The sequence below is a fragment of the Conger conger genome, chromosome 4, assembly GCF_963514075.1.
Source record: "Conger conger chromosome 4, fConCon1.1, whole genome shotgun sequence".
Lineage (NCBI taxonomy): Eukaryota > Metazoa > Chordata > Actinopteri > Anguilliformes > Congridae > Conger > Conger conger.
Genome location: NC_083763.1, coordinates 13,755,490 through 13,773,076, shown reverse-complemented (window position 1 = coordinate 13,773,076; position 17,587 = coordinate 13,755,490). Strand labels below are relative to the sequence as shown.

The window sequence follows — 17,587 nt, the reverse complement described above, 5'->3', positions numbered from 1 at the left end:
TAATTTGTCTGTACAGGTAACAGTTGCCGGGGTTCAGCCTGTAGCATAGTGTTTGTACAGGTAACAGTTGCCAGGGGCAGCCTGTAGCATAATGTCTGTACTGGTAACAGTTGCCAGGGGCAGCCTGTAGCATAGTGTCTGTACTGGTAACAGTTGCCAGGGGCAGCCTGTAGCATAGTGTCTGTACTGGTAACAGTTGCCAGGCGCAGCCTGTAGTAACTATGGTGTCTGTACAGGTAACAGCCAATTGCCTGAGGCAGTGTATAGTGTAGCCTAAGTAACTAGTATGGGTTGAACTATTTATTTGTGTTTGTGTATCCTGTTTATTTGTTTCCATTGAAGTCCACTTTGGCAATAAGTGTTTTCAGTAGTGCTATCCTTGGGGATTTTGTGTCATGATACTCCTTTGACTTGTCCTGCTTTTAAATTCCTAATAAAAATCTAATCTAATCTAGCGGAGGACAAATGACCCCACAGGGGTTCAATAAAGTATATTATTGTACACACCTGTGTATTGACACACCTGCTTCTTGCAGCTGTAGCCTCCGTGCGATCAAAGAAATGTCCAACATTCTCGCTGAAGCTCATTTCCGTAGCTACAGGTGTAGCGTTCACACTGCCATTCCGCTGAACTGGAAAGCTTTTACAAATCGCTTTATAGATGCTACAGACGCATGCGGTTATTAGTCTAGCTACCGTTGCTGTGGATACGGCTCCTTTGTGACTCCCCGTGTGAGTGACGGCACGGGGGCGTGGCCACGCTGGGAGGCGGCGCCGGCGCGGGCTGGCGAGGCGCCAGCGGGGATCGGGCACCGGTGATCGGCGGATCGGCTCATCCCGACCCCCGGCCCTTAATCCCTCCTCTCCCTCGCTCCCCTGCCAGCGCCTCGGAGACGGGCCAAACCCGCTGGTTCCCGCTCCGCTCCCCGTCCTGGACGGAGATAAAGTGATTTTGTTTCCCCGGCGTAGATGATGTCGCGCGGCACAAAGCCGGCGGCCGGTCGCCTTTGTGCGGTTTTAATGAAGTGTGGCGGTCGGGAGTCCGCGGCGGATTGTGACCGAGGGCTGGGTTTGAGTGACAGGTCGGGGGTGGGGGGTGGGGGTAATCCGAGAGGGGGAGACACGCCGACACAAACTCTCAGAGAGGGGCTTAGAGGAGGCCATGAGCTTCAAATCCTTTCTTTATTTTTCCTTTTCTTCTGTCCGGCCGTGGACAGGGAGGATGAGGCGGTTCTGTGATCCGCCCGGGTGCCTTAATGTCCGAGCGGGCGTGTCTCTGCAGGGGGCGCTAGCTCATTACAGCGCTCCCGATCTGCGTCTTACGCTCTTCTCTTTAACAGCACGTGCTCAGGTCCCAGTGCTCCTCGGTGCAGCAGGTGTGTTCTCTCTCTCTCTCTCTCTCTCTCTCTCTCTCTCTCTCTCTCTCTCTCTCTCTCTCTCTCTCGCTCACTCACTGTGGGAACAACTAGTCATATTTTGTTTCTTTCCCCCCTCCATCCCTCTCTCTCCCTCCCTCCCCCTCTCATTCTCTCCTTTCTTCTTCCTCTTTATCTCCTTCACTCCCTCTCCCTCCCCTCCTCCCTCCCCCATTCTCTCCTTTCCTCTCCCTCTCTCTTCATCTCCCTCTCTCTCTCCCCCCTCTCCCTCCCTCCCTCTCCCCCTCTCCCTCCCTCCAGTGCACGGTGCAGGTAAAGCTGGAGTTGGGGCATCGAGCCCAGCTCAGGAAGAAGGTGACGTCGGAGGGCTTCACGCACGACTGGATGGTGTTCGTGCGCGGCCCTGAGATGGGCGACATCCAGCACTTTGTGGAGAAGGTGGTGTTCCGGCTGCACGAGAGCTTCCCCAAGCCCAAGAGAGGTGCGTCCGGCCCACAGTTCCCTTCTTTACCAACGCCGGTGTAGACGGCAGCCATTTTCTGCCATTTTCTGCCGTCATTGTTACCGTTATTTATGACACAGGTGTCAAACTCCAGTCCTGGAGGGCGGCAGTGTCTGCTGGTTTTCGGGTTGTCCTTAGCACCTGTCGTTCATTCAAGTCAGTGATTGGCCACTTTACTTAATTGTCAGCAGATTGAAAGGAAAGCGCAGACACTGCGGCCCCCTGGGAATTGAGTTTGACATCCCTGATTTGACATTTAGAGTTGCGCTAAATAGCAGCTATCGTGCTAATGGCTAGCATAATGCATAACGTGTATTATGAGCTTAGTCATTGCTGTACATATCCTGGTTCTTATTATATTTATCTTCTTTTCTTTATATTACCGTATATTATTTGTATTACCGCCATTATCATTAAAGTGTGAACTGCGGGAAAAATCTATGACAGCGTTGTGTATTGGGTGTGTCAAAGCGATATGTAATAACAGTGAGAATGGTTATTATGGGCTTGGTGTATATTTGTGTGTATTAATGCCATCGCTCTGTGTCTGCAGTGCGGAAGGAACCGCCCTACAAAGTGGAGGAGTCTGGGTACGCCGGCTTCCTCATGCCCATCGAGGTCTACTTCAAAAATAAGGTGAGCGGGCTCTTTTGGATTTCATTATTTGCCTCTCCGTTTACACCCACAGAGCAGCGGCTAGGCTTTTATTGGGATGAAGAAATCTTGTGGTTCTGCGTACGGTTTCAGTGTTCCAAAATCTACAAATGCTATTTACAGTGTATTATTAGGTTGTTTTTTTTTATTATTTAGACCAGGTTGAAAATGCAGCAATACAGTCAATTTATGTGCAGGGATGTAAAAACAAAACAACCCAGCCGGGCCTTAGACATAATTATGAAATCGTCATTTTGAAATCGCTCCAGAACCGAAAAACTATTCGGTTAAACACGATGCGACCCTGCGTTTCGGAAAAGAAAGATCCTCGCACAGAGCATGGCATCACATGGTGCTGCCGCTGCAAGATAGAAATCGAACAACGTGAAGGTCAGCAATAGCTGGTTTTCCTTGAACCTTTCTGAGAGTGCAACAAAGCGCATACCTAGCCATAACCAGGAAATCCACACATACATCTTAGATTTCATATGATGAATATGACCGGGGGGGCGGGGGGGGGGCTCCCAAAAGAAGTCGAGGCCGGCGTCCGCCATAACAGAATACAGGTTGATCTGGTGGGTGAGGTCAGCTGTGATACGCTTGGTGTTAGCATTAGCCCTTTGGTGTATTAGCCCTTTGGTGTTAGCGTTGGCCCTTTGGGGTTAGCGTTGACCCTTTGGTGTTAGCGTTAGCCCTTTGGCGTTCGCGTTAGCCCTTTGGTGTTCGCGTCGCCCTTTGGTGTTAGTTAGTATTAGCCCTTTGACATTAGCCCTTTGGTGTTAGTGTTAGCCCTTTGGTGTTCGCGTAGCCCTTTGACGTTAGTTAGTGTTAGCCCTTTGGTGTTAGCCCTTTAGTGTTAGTGTTAGCCCTTTGGTGTTAGTTAGTGTTAGCCCTTTGACGTTAGCCCTTTGGTGTTAGTTAGTGTTAGCCAAATGTTAGCGTTAGCCCTTAGCCCGATGGGGTGAGTGAGCGCGAGGTCACGCCGGCCCGCGGCTCTGAGGCAGAGGCGGTCTCCCGCCCCCAAATCCGCCGTTGGCTGGAGAGTAACCATCCCGCGGCTGCTCCAGTCTCCAGAGGTGAGTCCGATCTGCCCCCCTGTTCCGCTGAGGGCCCCGAAACAGCAGGGGGGCGGCCATCAGGGGCCCTTTGATCTGTTCACGGATTTGACACGGCCGGGCGTAGGGTTCGGACCCTTTGTGTTTTTAATGTTTCAATCTGAGGTACGGGGGTCAGGGAATCTTGGAATGGGGAGAGAACAGAATGGAACAGATCTGTGTTTCTTTATAACTCGCTACGGATCTTTGTCAAGACCGACGGAGAAATGTCTCAGTGACGCATGTGAGGGGCGCGTGGATTTTCAGCCTGCTTGACCCACGCGCGACTCTGAGAATTTGCTGACCCTCAAAATGGCCTTTACCCCAGAAACGGTCCTTTTGTCGAGAAACCCCCGTGGAACCTGCTGTTGTGAAAGTTGTTTTCTCTCTCTCACGGCCTCTCACTCTCTCAGTCTGTCTGAATGTTCTGCTCTTTTGCCTAAAACATTATGACCAAAAAAGAAAAGAAAATGGCAGACCTCCTCTTGTGAGAGTGGGTTGAGAGGAGAACAGTCTGTTTCTTCTTTGCTGGTTTTCTCAAACGTGTGCGTGAGTACTTCTGTCCCCACAACTTCCTCCACAGTTTTGTACAGTTTTGTTTTAATTCTTTAATCTTTTCTTTAGGCTTTGCTGTCTCAAGTAAATATGCCCTGTTGGTGTAACTTCGGGTTGGGGCACTAGATAGCATGTGTGAGGGCTTCAGTGTGTTTAAATTATCTCACTTACAGTCAGTAGACTGGAGTGCTTTATGTACCTTAGCTTTAGTGCTGTGTCACTGGTTTGGTGGTATATTTGACCCAGATTTAGTGCTGTTTTTGACCCAGATTTAGTGGGTCACTACCCAAGGCGGCCTGTAGTGTAGTGGTTAAGTTACATGACTGGAACCCACAAGGTCGGTGGTGCGATCCCCGCTATAAGATCCACACAGCCGTTGGGCCCTTGAGCAAGGCCCTTAACCCTGCATTGCTCCAGGGGAGGATTGTCTCCTGCTTAGTCTAATCAACTGTACGTCGCTCTGGATAAGAGCGTCTGCCAAATGCCATTAATGTAATGTAATGTTATACTTGACCCAGGATTAGTGCTGTATTTGACCCTGGTTTATTGGTATACTTTACTCAGATTTAGTGCTGTTTTTGATCCAGATTTAGTGGTATACTTGTGCCAGGTTTATTGTTCATTGTTTGGTTTCTTCCTGTGGTCCATAAAGAACCATACAATTACATACAGTGCATCTATACAAGCATATAGACATACATTAATAAAATATAAAAATAAAATTACAGACTCGTAAATGTGAGATCACATAAATTACATAGTGCTGCATTGACCCAGGTTAATGCTTAGTTTAGTATGTATTACACTGTGGGGGTGTGGTTTGTGAGAGCGGTTATTTGCTGTTTTTGACAGTTTTATTTCACGTTTGTCTTGTTTATGGCTTAGTGACAATGTTCTACGTGCGAGAGGTTGCATTAACGCAGGGGAAGAAATGTGCTTACTGCTGTCTGAAAAATGCAGGTTTATTGCACATGACATTCAGGTTACTGTTAAGAAATGTCAGTATTGATTTGAAAGAACCTGCGCTGGGTTGTTGTATATTTTGAGTGTGGCCTACGAACAGCTGCGACAGATGGATCCACAAGGCTCTCGTTCATTTAACACAGAACGCACCCAAGAGCCGCTATCTCTGGCCACCCACAGCAACAGCGAGTTGATTGACGACCTAATTGCATGTTGCCGGGCTACACTTTTTGACTATGGATATAGAAACAAACACACAAATCAAGATGAAAGCTTAACATTTGGGCACCGGTGGTTGGGTTGCCACAGATGGTAAATAATGGAATGTAATTCGGAAGGGGTATGAACAGCCAATTAAAATAAATTTTTTTTTTTTTTTTTTGTTTAGCCAAGTCAGCATATTTTTGTACTGGTCTTATGGAAAATTCTTAATAAGCTCTCTATTGACACAATTCGTCAATAGATAACTGTTAGACTGCTAATGTCATTTGTGTTTAATACACAGCTGAAATTGACACATTTTCATGACGTGCTAACAGCTGGACAGAGCAGGGTTTGGTCTGGTGTAGTAGTGAGAAGCGACTCCTTTGGCCTTCGGCACCTGGGTGATGATAACCCTGTAGGACACTTTGGACTGTACTAGGAGGAGCTATGGGCTTAATCACACAAAAACGACACCTCTTTGTGTCACCTACCATCCCATACCAGTCAAGGTACTTCGTTAAAGGGGGTCCACCGGTGTGTCGTGTCTGCTTTTCAGCCCTATACTTTGCTGGATATGTTTTAACGTTTGAGGGTGGACTGTTTTTCGAGAGGGAAATAGGGGAACTTGAGCGGCCGATTCCTCAGCACTCGGAGGTCCGTGTGTGTTCAGTTGTGAAAGTGGCGTGTTGGTGCAGCTGTGCCTGGTCAGGACCGCTCAACCCCTGACTGAGAAGGACAGGCTGTAGGGACAGGTGGTATGACAGGCAAACATAGGGAGGTGTAGGAAAGCAAGGGCGCGTGTCACTGTTGAGTGAGAGAGAGAAAGAGTGAGAGAGAGAAGAGACTGAGAGGCATGGTGAGTACTGCAGGAGTTTGTCCACTGTCCACCTCCTTTTCTAGAATCCTGGTCACAAATAATATGGTGAGAATGTTCTTAGCTGAACAAGAAGATTAGAATGTTCTTAATCGAACAGTTTGATTAGAATGTTCTTACCTGAGCAGTATGATTAGAATGTTCTTACCTGAAGTGTGATTAGAATGTTCTTAACTGAACATTATGGGTAGAATGTTCTTACCTGAACAGTGTGATTAGAATGTTCTTACCTGAACAGTGTGATTAGAATGTTCTTAACTGAACATTATGGGTAGAATGTTCTTACCTGAACAGTGTGATTAGAATGTTCTTACCTGAACAGTGTGATTAGAATGTTCTTACCTGAACAGTGTGATTAGAATGTTCTTAACTGATCAGTATGGGTAGAATCTTCTTAACTGAACATTCTAATGCTGATGTAACAATCATTACTGTTGTCTGAAAGCAACTTAATGTAGTGCGATTGCAGTGGTCTGAATTTGCCTTCATTCATTTGTGTGTCCTGCAGCTTGGCTTGTTTGACTAAAAAGCGATATTGCTGCCAAAATCAAACCTTTCTGTCAAATTTTCTGACCTTTTCTGTCAGTTTTGTGTCTCCTAGACAAATCGGTGGTTGTGCATCATGCCTGGTTTGTCTAATTGCCTCTTTGTCAAAAAGTTGCTTGAATTCTGACTTCTGATGTTTAAATAAGAAGCGGTATTGTATGAATTTAGACTTGCAATGACTGTAATGTGTTGCTCCCCCCGTGAATGCAGGAGGAGCCAAAGAAGGTGTGCTTCAACTACGACCTCTTCCTGAACCTGGAGGGAAACCCACCTGTCAATCACCTGCGCTGTGAAAAACTCACCTTCAACAATCCCACCAGCGAATTCAGACACAAACTGCTGAAAGCCGGAGGGGTGAGCACGGGGTGCCTGTGTGTGTGTGTGTGAGTGTGTGAGTGTGTGAGTGTGTGAGTGTGTGAGTGTGTGAGTGTGTGAGTGTGTGTGTGTGAGAGAGAGAGTCTGTGTGTGTGTGTGTGTGTGTGTGTGTGAGAGTCTGTGTGTGTGTGTGTGTATCTGTGTATCTGTGTGTGTGTGAGAGTCTGTGAGTCTGTGTCACTGTGTATCTGTATGGGAGCATGTTTATGCTGTTTTGTGTTGTCTATTTGAAGTACTGCATGTGGTTTTTTGAGGGCCTGTCTTGTCCACATTCAGTTGAGGACCTGCTCACTACACACACACACATACAGTTCCTCACAGGTGGCCCCCGTGTGAAACTGCACACACACTGTGTTTTTCTGTGCCGGTAGTGGAGAAACGCTCAGTCATACACAACAAAAGCAGTGTTTGTCACACATTTGTTCTTTAAGGAACTACATTTCCCAAAAGTACATTTTCCCTGAAACTACAATAATGTTTAATTTGGGTGCTGTTAAGTATCATTTACAACCAAAAAGTTAATTATGTACTACTGGCTAGTGCTACAGTTATATGTAACTGCAGGGTACCACCCCGGTGACACGTGTTTGTACCGTGTGGATTTGAGCTAGCTTTTGTGCGCTGTCAGATTCAGAGCTGGAGTTAATCCTGCACTCCTCCCCCCTCTTCCCCCCCCCCCCCCAGGTTATGGTCGTCCCTGAGGGCTCAGAATCGGTGTCGCGGCCCAGCCCCGACTACCCCATGCTTCCCACAATCCCGCTGTCCGCCTTCTCCGACCCCAAGAAGACCAAGCACTCCCACGGGTCAAAGGTCAGTGGAACAGTTGTACAGCTGCTCAACCAATAGGGACAGGGAGGGGGGCGGGCACTGGTATGCTTTGTATTGCAGTGTGTGGACTCCAATCAACTGATTTTACATGTATGCTGTATATGTATACGGCTATACGTTTCTGATATCAGGGAAGTGGTTTTTACGCAGAGTTGTCAGTGTGTGGATGGAGAGCTTGCCAGGTCTTGTGTTTGGCGTGCTGGTAGTCCAGGCCGAAGGAATCCTACAGGGGCTGAATAGCCGGTTCTTGTCGCTGTGTTCTTGGGTTTTTATGTACCATCCTGCTCTTAGAGCCTTGTGGTCTTACAGGATTAAGAGATAAAATTAAAACAGCGGAGCAACACCTGCTGGAATAACCGGTTGTTTGGGTTTCCCCGAAGCGGTGAAATGAACCGGATCCGGGATAGATCGAGAACCTGATATTCTTGTTGTCCTCTTGGACTAGAGTGGCCACTACTTCATACCAGGACTGATTTGGCTTTTCTCTGTCAAAGTGGCCAAATTCTCACCTTGCATTAACGTCAGTTTGAATTTCAGCTTGGCTATTTCTCCAGAGTAATGTTAATGTAACGTAAATATGCATTAAAAATGATTTTCCCCAAGATTACTGTTGTTTGGGGCTTGGCTTTTGGCTTCATTGGCAGATGAATGACATCACTTTGGATTGGGATTTTGAATTTGGTTTGGTGGCACCGTTCTATCACATTAGCCTATATGCCAGATGCTCTTTTAGAGAATGATTATGATTAGTATACTGTCAGAAGGGGCACTGTAGTTGTGAGAAATGTGCTATTTCCCTGTAGTATCTAGAGTAATCACATCAGTATATGGGAGGGTTTGATGTGAACAGCCATCTTTAATCCTGAAAGGGTTTGAGATCTCAAATAGAAATATTTTGTCTATTTTGAATAGAGGACTGATTGAGAGATTTGTAAAGGAGAAGAACTTAAGTGAAATGTTAGTTCTTTCTGAAGAAAGTGAATCAGTTTCTTACTTTAGTGTGTTTTTTTTTTTTTTCTACGGTAGAAAATACGCTCTTGTCAATTTCATATCTCCAGTGATTCAGGTTCTATCGATCACGCACCAGCATGCTGGTAAAGAGACAAAGAAAATGGCCGAATGCCAAACCGTGCAAGAGTCATCTCTGCGACTATCTTCCTGAAGGGCTATTTTCAGACGAGTATTTTAGTGGTGGATGTTTTGTGGCTTTTCAGATGCTTCCTGTGCTATCCCTTCAGTGGATGTAACACCGCCGTTCTGCTATGAAATCATCGCGAACGCATTCACACAGTTTGTCAGGCTTTGCGATAACACTGCAGATTCGCAAGGGCTTTCACGGATATTGGCCTTTTTTCATTCATCCGCTGGAAAAACGTTCTGTATATTTGCGCTTAAATTGAAAGCTATTCAAAGCGGACAGTTTAAATGTTTCACATTTCAGGTAATGGTAGGCAGTCTTGTCCTGACTCCTGAGTGACGTGTCTTACCACATCTTAACAAATCTTAATAATTTGTTTATTTAGCTGACACTTTTATCCGAAGCAACTTACAGTTGATTCGACTAAGCAGGGGAATTCTCCTCTTGAGCAATGCAATTTTTCTCACCGGAAGTGACTTATAATAGTATTCTGTGTATCTAGAGAAGGGGCAGTTTTTTTTTGTTTTTGTTTCATTGCTGCATGCAAAGCAGCGTTTGACAGCGCTTTGTAGCCAATCGGGTTGCCTGCCTGAAACACTCCTTCCTGTTTTGGGCATTCGCGAAAGCCCTGGCTCGGATCGCCGTGGTAACGCTGCTCCGGGACGCCTCCGGGACTCCCGGGATTGGTTGCCGTGGAGCTCCTAATGATTTAATTGGATCCCCTCCTGACGGCCCCGTACTGGCAGTACCGCACGTGCTCCCTGCGTGAACATCCCGGGGGGGGGGGGGGGGGAAGAAGACGTGATGTAGAGACCTTGGATTACAGACTCCGGAGACAGCCTTTTGACGTCGACCTGGATCGCTCTGAGATTCTGCCGCCGCTGCTGTTCTTTATCTCCGCTCCAGGGCAGATTGTACGCAGGAGGCCCCGGGTTTGGTTTCGGTTTTGGGCCGCTACGCTTGCGGTCGAGAAACCGATCAAACTAAACGCGCAGGCCTTCGGGATCATGTAAAAAATATGTTCATTTTCAAATACTATTTAATTATTTTTATATATGTACAATTGACTCCAGAATTATTGGCACCCTTGATAAATATGCATCAAAAACACTGTCTATATACTCTAATAGTTATTGAGATAAGCTTTATTTTCCAACAGGTGTAATGTAGTGCGCTTTATTATTGATTCAGTGGAATCAACCAAACCCACTGAGAGGCAAAACATGAGCGGGAGTGCTTGTTCCCGTGTCTCCCTGAACGACTCCGCACTTCCCCTTATATAGGATGACAGAAAAACAACAAATCATCAAATAAACACAGTCACAAAGTGGCAGTATGGTCAGTGACCCTGCTTGCATTATCTCTGTATGTCTAACAGACCCGGTTAACCTTTGTAGCGCAGCTGGTCGCTGACTCACAGGTAACTTTCATTACCTGTGGTTAATTTAAAATAGCATTCCAAGATCTTTATTCAGCGTCCGCTGTACCACACCTGCAATGACACCAACCTGTTTCCCGTTACATTAGCTTTCCAACAACACCGAACGTGATTATACTGTATACGGAAACCCTGAGGTTTATATAAGGCTGTTTTGACTCTTTGGTTCTGGTAGCGTTCCACTGAGGTGGCAGATTTACACAGGGCCGGTGGAATCATGGGAGCTGTAGTCCTGTATTGGCGAGCATAGTCTCCTTAGCAGGTGTTGCTGGCCCTGCGTCAGCCTGGTAAACACGTTCCTGTTTCCTTTGGCGGTCTACTGAGGAGCACACCTCTTGTAAACCGCCCTTCAGCCGGTTAAACATTTCTTACCCTGTATGTGTGTCTCCACTAATTGCGTCAATGCAAAATAAAGAAATAAAAAAGAGTCAATCTTAACAAGCATTTTAGTCTTGTGTGTAGACTTATTTTTTAATGAGACATAACGCAAAATACTGCCGATGAGGTGAGAGTTTGAGTAATTTCAAGATTTGCCAATGGTATAAGAAAATTTAGCTTGTCGCGCAAACCGTAATTTAAAACTAGTTGATATTTTATTAGATTTTAAGTCTCATTACAGGACTAAAACGTTTGTTAAGGCTGACGTTGTTCTGCCGTGGTGTTGTATCTGTGTTCCTGGGCTGTGGGTGGTAATGACTAATGATGGTAATGACTTTCTCCCCCCGTCTCCCTGTTGCCAGGAGCCCAGTAAAGACGGCAGTGGGGGGAACAGCAAGGGCCCGCGGCCCCACAAAGTGACCAAGGAGCACCGCGAACGGCCCCGCAAGTACTCCGAGAGCAAGACCGCGTCCAAGGGCGAGGGCGACCGCGAACGGGAACGGGAACGGGACCGCGACAGCGCCAGCAACAGCAGCAAGCCCGCCCGCGACCCCGCCTCTTCGTCGTCGTCCTCCTCCTCCAAGAAGCCCGCGGAGGTCAAGGTCAAGGAGGAGAGCAAGGCTCCGCCCAAGGCCGCCTTCAAGGAGCCCAAGCTGACGCTGAAGGACCCCAAGATGGAGGGCACGTCCCCCAAAGGGGGCGGCGCGGGCCCGCCCGAGTCCAAGGCCCCCAGCAAGCGGCCCTCGGCCCAGGAGTCCCCGAAACCCAGCGTCAAGAAGCAGAAGAAGGGGGCGGGGTCAGAGGGGTCGAAGGGCGCGGGAGGAGGGGGAGGCGGCGGGGGGTTTACCGGCACCTCCCCGCGCATCTCCACCACCTCCTCCACCACCTCCTCAGCGCCCCCCGCCTGCCCCGACAGCAAGAAGGCCTCCAAGGACAAGGGCCGCTGGATGAAGGTGAAGTCGGAGATGTCCGAGGCCAAGGAGCACAAGAAGCCCCCGGAATCGGACGAGTCCAACTCCGAGGACGAGGCCTCGTCAAAGTCCGAGGTGAGAGGGGTACAGCCCTGGGGCTCCCAGTCTCCGAATTAAACTCTCTCCCTCTCTCTCCCTCTCTCTCTCTCTCCCATTCCTACACTCCGTCCTTTTTCTATGGCAGTGCAATGCACCAGTTCGCAAAATAAATGAACATTTATTTTGTCAAACAGATTGTTAATGTTTTGGGGGGCCTGTCGGGTTCCTGGGATCACCTGTAACTGCTCTTGTTCCAGCCAGTACCTGGGTCAGATACATTTTATATTAATGATAGAGGCCCCATCGATCTAGTCAGCAAAAATGTCATAATCTCTTCAGGCTCAGCACAGAGGGGGAAGGTTCAGTGGAGTTTCCATAGGAAATGAACGGACCAGTCTTTAAATGAGCAGAAAATGCAGGCGTTAAAATTGTATCGAATTTCTAAATACCGTGCCGTGTGCCTTACCGCACAGAAAACTGTTTAAAAGCTAGATTTGCAGATTTGTTTAATCGGCAAGAAGCGCATGGCTAACAACAGCTAAGACCAATAGCCTAGAAAATGACCTGTGACCTCATCACTGTGCTGCCGGTAACTGCTGATTAGTGCTAGACGAGGGGCTCTATTGTGACCTCATCACTGTGCTGCCTGTTGCCCTCCAGCTGAACTCTGCCCCTCTCTGTCCCCTGCAGCAGTCGGCCCCTTCCAGCCCCTCAAACTCCAGCAGCAGCTCAGACTCCAGCTCGGACTCGGACTTTGAGCCCTCACAGAAGCAAGGCCAAGGTACGCCCTCTGAACGGGAGGTGTGTGTGTGTGTGTGTGTGTGTGTGTGTGTGTGTGTGTGTGTGTGAGTGTGAGTGTGAGTGTGAGTGTGAGTGTGAGTGTGAGTGTGAGTGTGAGTGTGAGTGTGAGTGAGTGTGAGTGTGAGTGTGAGTGAGTGTGAGTGTGAGTGTGAGTGTGTGAGAGTGTGAGAGTGTGAGAGTGTGAGAGAGTGAGAGAGTGAGAGAGGGCGGCCTGTAGCGTAGTGGTTAAGGTACATGACTGGGACCCGCAAGGTCGGCGGTTCGATCCCCGGTGTAGCCACAATAAGATCCGCACAGCCGTTGGGCCCTTGAGCAAGGCCCTCAACCCTGCATTGCTCCAGGGGAGGATTGTCTCCTGCTAAGTCTAATCAACTGTACGTCGCTCTGGATAAGAGCGTCTGCCAAATGCCATTAATGTAATGTAATGTAATGTAATGAGTAGGTGGAATCCATAAAGCGTGCATGTCTGTGTGAGTGTCGAGTAAGGGGGTGCATATATGTTTGTAAGGGGGTGCGTATATGTGTGTTATCAGTGAGGTATATCTGTGTGAGTAGACTATTGGTGTCAGACATGTGTCAATGCTGCTGAGTGTGTTAGTCTGAACCAACAGTCTTTTGCGCAATGCCGGAGTTCTTGGTAAACCGCTGCCTGACTTCTCAAAACAAGCCCCTGTCTCTCACGGTACTGCACTGTGCTGTTGCAACACGTAAGAGCTCTGCCTGGCACCTTTGAGCGATATGTGGGTTTGGTTAGGCGATGATTTGACTGTTTGACTGTTCCCCCCCCCCCCAGGCCCCCTACGCTCCATGGTGGAGGACCTGCAGTCTGAGGAGTCTGACGACGACGACAGCAGCTCTGAAGAGGAGACGCACGTGAAGACCAACCCGCCGAACCGTGACTCCCGGTCAGTCCCCGGTCTCCCGCTCTCGACTCCCACGTTTACAGGTCCCCTACGGTCGCCACGGGAGACCTGCGGTTAAAACAGGAAGCGCTTTCACATACAGGAAGGCTAACAGTCACTCCGTTGGCTGTTAGCAATTTTGTCGACAGAGGCGCGAACCGTTTATTGGTTTATGAAAGATCATGGTAGCCCTCCGTGGTTGTAGCTTGTGAAAATAATAAATGCCGTTGGACACCCGCGTAGGACACCTTTCGGACAAAGAAAGGAGGAGCCTGGGTGTTCTCGAGTGCGGGTTCAAAGCGAAAGTGTGAGTTTTAGGTTTAGGGTGACTGCTTAGGCCGCCGCATCGTGGCGGTAATCGAGTTACGGACAGAGGCGCAACAGATGATGGATTTGCCCCTTGAGGTATGCTGGCTGACCTTTGACCCCTGACCGTAGCTTGAGCCTGGACAGTGAGAGTGACAGCAGCGATGGCTGCCATCGGCCCGTTCCAGAGCCTCCTCCCCCGCCCCAGAAACACAGCTCCTCCAACAACAAGGTGAGAGTGCCGGGGGTGTGCGTGCATGCGTGTGTGCGTGTGTGTGAGAGAGAGAGCGTGTGTGTGTGTGTGTGTGAGAGAGAGAGAGAGACTGTGTGTGTGTGTGTGTGTGTGTGTGTGTGTGTGTGTGTGAGAGAGTGAGTGTGTGTGTGTGTGAGAGAGTGAGAGTGAGTGTGTGTGTGTGTGTGAGAGTGAGTGTGTGTGAGAGAGTGAGTGAGAGTGTGTATGTGTGTCTGTCTGTCCTTATATTTACATTTGGGGATTTCGCATCTTACCCAAATCACCTTGCAAATACGTTTATATAACAAAGCTGGAAGAACAGTGTTGGGGCGAGAGAACTTACTAATTAGATTTAGATGTGTGTGTTTTTGTTCACTAGACCTGGGTCAAATATATATTTGAAACTCATAAACTCAAAAATCAACAAAGAACCCCCATAATTTTCAACAAAATATCTCTTCTCTCTCTCTCTCTCTCTCTCTCTCTCTCTCTCTCTCTCGCTCTCTCGCTCTCTCGCTCTCTGCAGATGTCCGGGAGGAAAAGTCCTGACCCATGCAGCCGGTCGGAGAAGATGCTGAAGAAGGGATACGACAAGGTAGGAAGGGTAAATCACACTTTTATTTTTTATCATTCTGCTTCTCTGTTTGACCCTCTGTGTGCTTTGTGTGTCCTACTTCAGTCACAGGTCCCCAGAACCCTAACCCTACTACTGCATACTACCTACTGCCACTACAAACTACCTACTGCCACTACAACTACCTACCTACAACCACTACAACTACCTACTGTTACTACAACTACCTACCTACTGCCACTACAAACTACCTACCTACAGCCACTACAACTACCTACTGTTACTACAACTACCTACCTACAGCCACTACAACTACCTACTATTAATACTACTAACCTCTACTACCTGTTGTTGCTGTTGCAGCACTTACTGCTACATAAGTAAAAGTAAGAATATAGTAACTATTCAGTCCTTAGTTGCGCGCAACATGTAGTAGACCTTTACAAATAAAGAGAAACTATAAGGCGAAAAGGCATGTGTACTCAGAATGTACATATCAAATCAAAAACACTGAGAAAATCTAAAGTAATAATAATGTAATGTTCAAGTACATAATTATGAGGAAATGTTAAAGAAAGGAGCAGCAATTAGAGAACAGTCCGGCACAGTTCCACAGCCGGTAAATGATGGGTACTACAACTCCCATGATGCTCTGCTCTCTCCCCAGGCCTACACAGAGGAACTGGTGGAACTCCACCGCAGACTGATGGCTCTGAGAGAGCGCAACGTTCTACAGCAGGTGAGTGAGAGAGAGGTGGAGTGAGAGAGAGGTGGAGTGAGAGAGAGAGGTGGAGTGAGAGAGAGGTTGAGTGAGCGAGTGAGTGTTTTTGTAATTTTGCTCAACTAAGTGCTGTCACTTGGATACCTGTTCAGCTGTCGTATGCCCTTGCACCTGCAGATTGTAAATCTTATCGAAGAGACTGGCCACTTCAACGTCACCAACACCACCTTTGACTTTGACCTCTTCTCATTGGACGAGTCGACTGTCCGTAAACTACAGAGCTACCTGGAGGCCACGGCCACGTGACAGGAGCTTCCTGTGGGGGAGAAACCAGGGGGCGGGGTTTACTCTTTCCTCTCCCGTCTCCGCGTGGAGCCGGGGGAGTGCGGAGGAACCTGAGCGACAGAACTTTCTGGAAGTGGGGAGGGGAAGGAGACGCCGTGTTGGGCCTCCTCACCCGGACCGGACTAGGAAGACCGGCCCTCGAGCGGAACCGAGTTTGGACCCGCGTGCTGTACTGTGGAATTCAGCCACCTCCCCGTCCCACCCCCCCTGCCTTTGGGAACCCCAGTACTGCCCCCCCACCCCCCCCCACCCCCTCACCCTCTGCAGCACCCCCCCCCTGTCCGCAGCAGGAGCCTGTTCTTCCTGTAAGGAATATCCCTTAAAGCCCTGTTTGCGTGTCTGCGTGTTTGTGTGGAGAACGGGGTCAGCTGCGGGTCGATGCGGGGGAGGGGGTGGTGGGTGGGGGGCAGTGTTGGCAAAACCTGTTGAATTTTTTGATACTTTGCACCAAAGCTTGAGCCTGCCCCCCCCCCCTTCTCTCCTCAAACCCCCCTTAACTGAAGAGGCTTCAGCGTGACTCCCTGCCTGCTTTCGAGGGGGGGGGCACAAGGGTCCAGCTACTCTGCTGTAAAATGGCCGACCACTGGTATATCCCACTCCGGTACCCTCCTATTCTTTTTACATGAAATGCTGAACCTTATCTATACTTTTCTTATACACCCCCCCTTACCGCCTCTACACTGTCCACTCCTACCCCCAGTTCTGCAGTCTTGGTGTTGGTGTAAGGGCTATCAGGTGGTGGTGGTGGTGGTGTTGGTGGTGGGGGAGGGGTGATGCTCCAAAATCGACTTTGGGTAGGGGGGGAAACTCAACGAGATTCAGCCGTAGTCACCTGGATCACAGAATGGGCATCTTTGTTTTGTTTTTTTTTTTTGTTTTTTTTTTTGGTATTTTATTTTTATACTGATATTTTCCAATTATTTTTTGATAGCTGCGATCGATGTCAAGTTAGGAAAAATCCTTGAAACATGAATGTACTGTTATGCTTTTTCTACGTTTTTTGTTTTACAGGGCTAGCAAGATTACCCACTGTCCTCTTAGTGCCTTTGGAAATACTCGATTTACTGTGGGAGTGGGAAGTGCAGCGGCCCGGGCGGGGGGGGAAGGGAGCGGATTGGGCGGGGGGATCTCGTACGGCTAATTCTCAGTCACCCTCATTGGTACAAATCATGGTCTCTCTGGAAAATGTTTTTTTTTTTTTTTTTTTTTTGTCTGTGTTGTTGTGTGCTATATGTTTCGCTATGGAGCTACTCAAGAGTAGAGGAACAACAATTTGGGGTTTTGTAGGGGTTGGGGAGCATGGGCTGCCTCTACACAAGTGTCTCCTTAGCGATCTAGCCCAGTTGCCCATAGCCCCTGATTTTTTATTTCATTTTATTTTTCCCGGTTCGTACGGTTGCGTTCGTACGATTGCGTTCGTACGGTTGCGTTCGTACGGTTGTGTGGGTGGGACACAGAGGCGCCCTGTCGGAATCGCTGGAGGGGCGGAGCCTCCTCAGTCAGCCTCCGATGCGGATCGAGTTCGTCGCTGCTCCGACTGTCCTGTTTTTACACTTGAAGTGACCCCCCCCCCCCCCCCCCCCCCCATCACCCAACCCGCTCCCCGCCCTTCTGTCTGTGTTTCATGTGATATTCTTATTTATTATGATGTTAATATCTCAACTGCACCCCATTCTGTTTGCCTGGTCCGGGACACGACCCCCCTCCTTTGCATAGGTCTGTGTCCGCGTGGCTTTATGCGAGTGTGTGTGTGTGTGTGTGTGTGTGTTGT

The 17,587-nt window shown here is 48.5% G+C and overlaps 1 protein-coding gene across 4 annotated transcripts in view; it reads left to right on the top strand.

Annotated features, from left to right (window-relative positions):
* Nucleotides 1-16,021, top strand: part of mllt1a (MLLT1 super elongation complex subunit a) — a 22,641-nt gene extending 6,620 nt beyond the window's left edge. The window contains exons 2-12 of one of the 4 annotated variants that reach the window (XR_009708498.1): nt 1,677-1,857; nt 2,432-2,514; nt 6,979-7,122; nt 7,828-7,953; nt 11,288-11,971; nt 12,626-12,716; nt 13,530-13,641; nt 14,077-14,176; nt 14,703-14,771; nt 14,856-15,489; nt 15,649-15,725. Coding sequence is in view for 2 of the 4 variants with exons in the window: in XM_061237949.1 (XP_061093933.1) it covers nt 1,677-1,857; nt 2,432-2,514; nt 6,979-7,122; nt 7,828-7,953; nt 11,288-11,971; nt 12,626-12,716; nt 13,530-13,641; nt 14,077-14,176; nt 14,703-14,780; nt 15,418-15,489; nt 15,649-15,777 (1,800 nt within the window). In the remaining 2 variants the exon portion in view is untranslated. Of the gene's footprint in view, nt 1-1,676; nt 1,858-2,431; nt 2,515-6,978; nt 7,123-7,827; nt 7,954-11,287; nt 11,972-12,625; nt 12,717-13,529; nt 13,642-14,076; nt 14,177-14,702; nt 15,490-15,648 lie in introns of all 4 variants that reach the window. The other 3 variants (XM_061237950.1, XM_061237949.1, XR_009708497.1) reach the window with 3 other exon arrangements.
* The last annotated feature ends 1,566 nt before the right edge of the window (nt 16,022-17,587 follow it).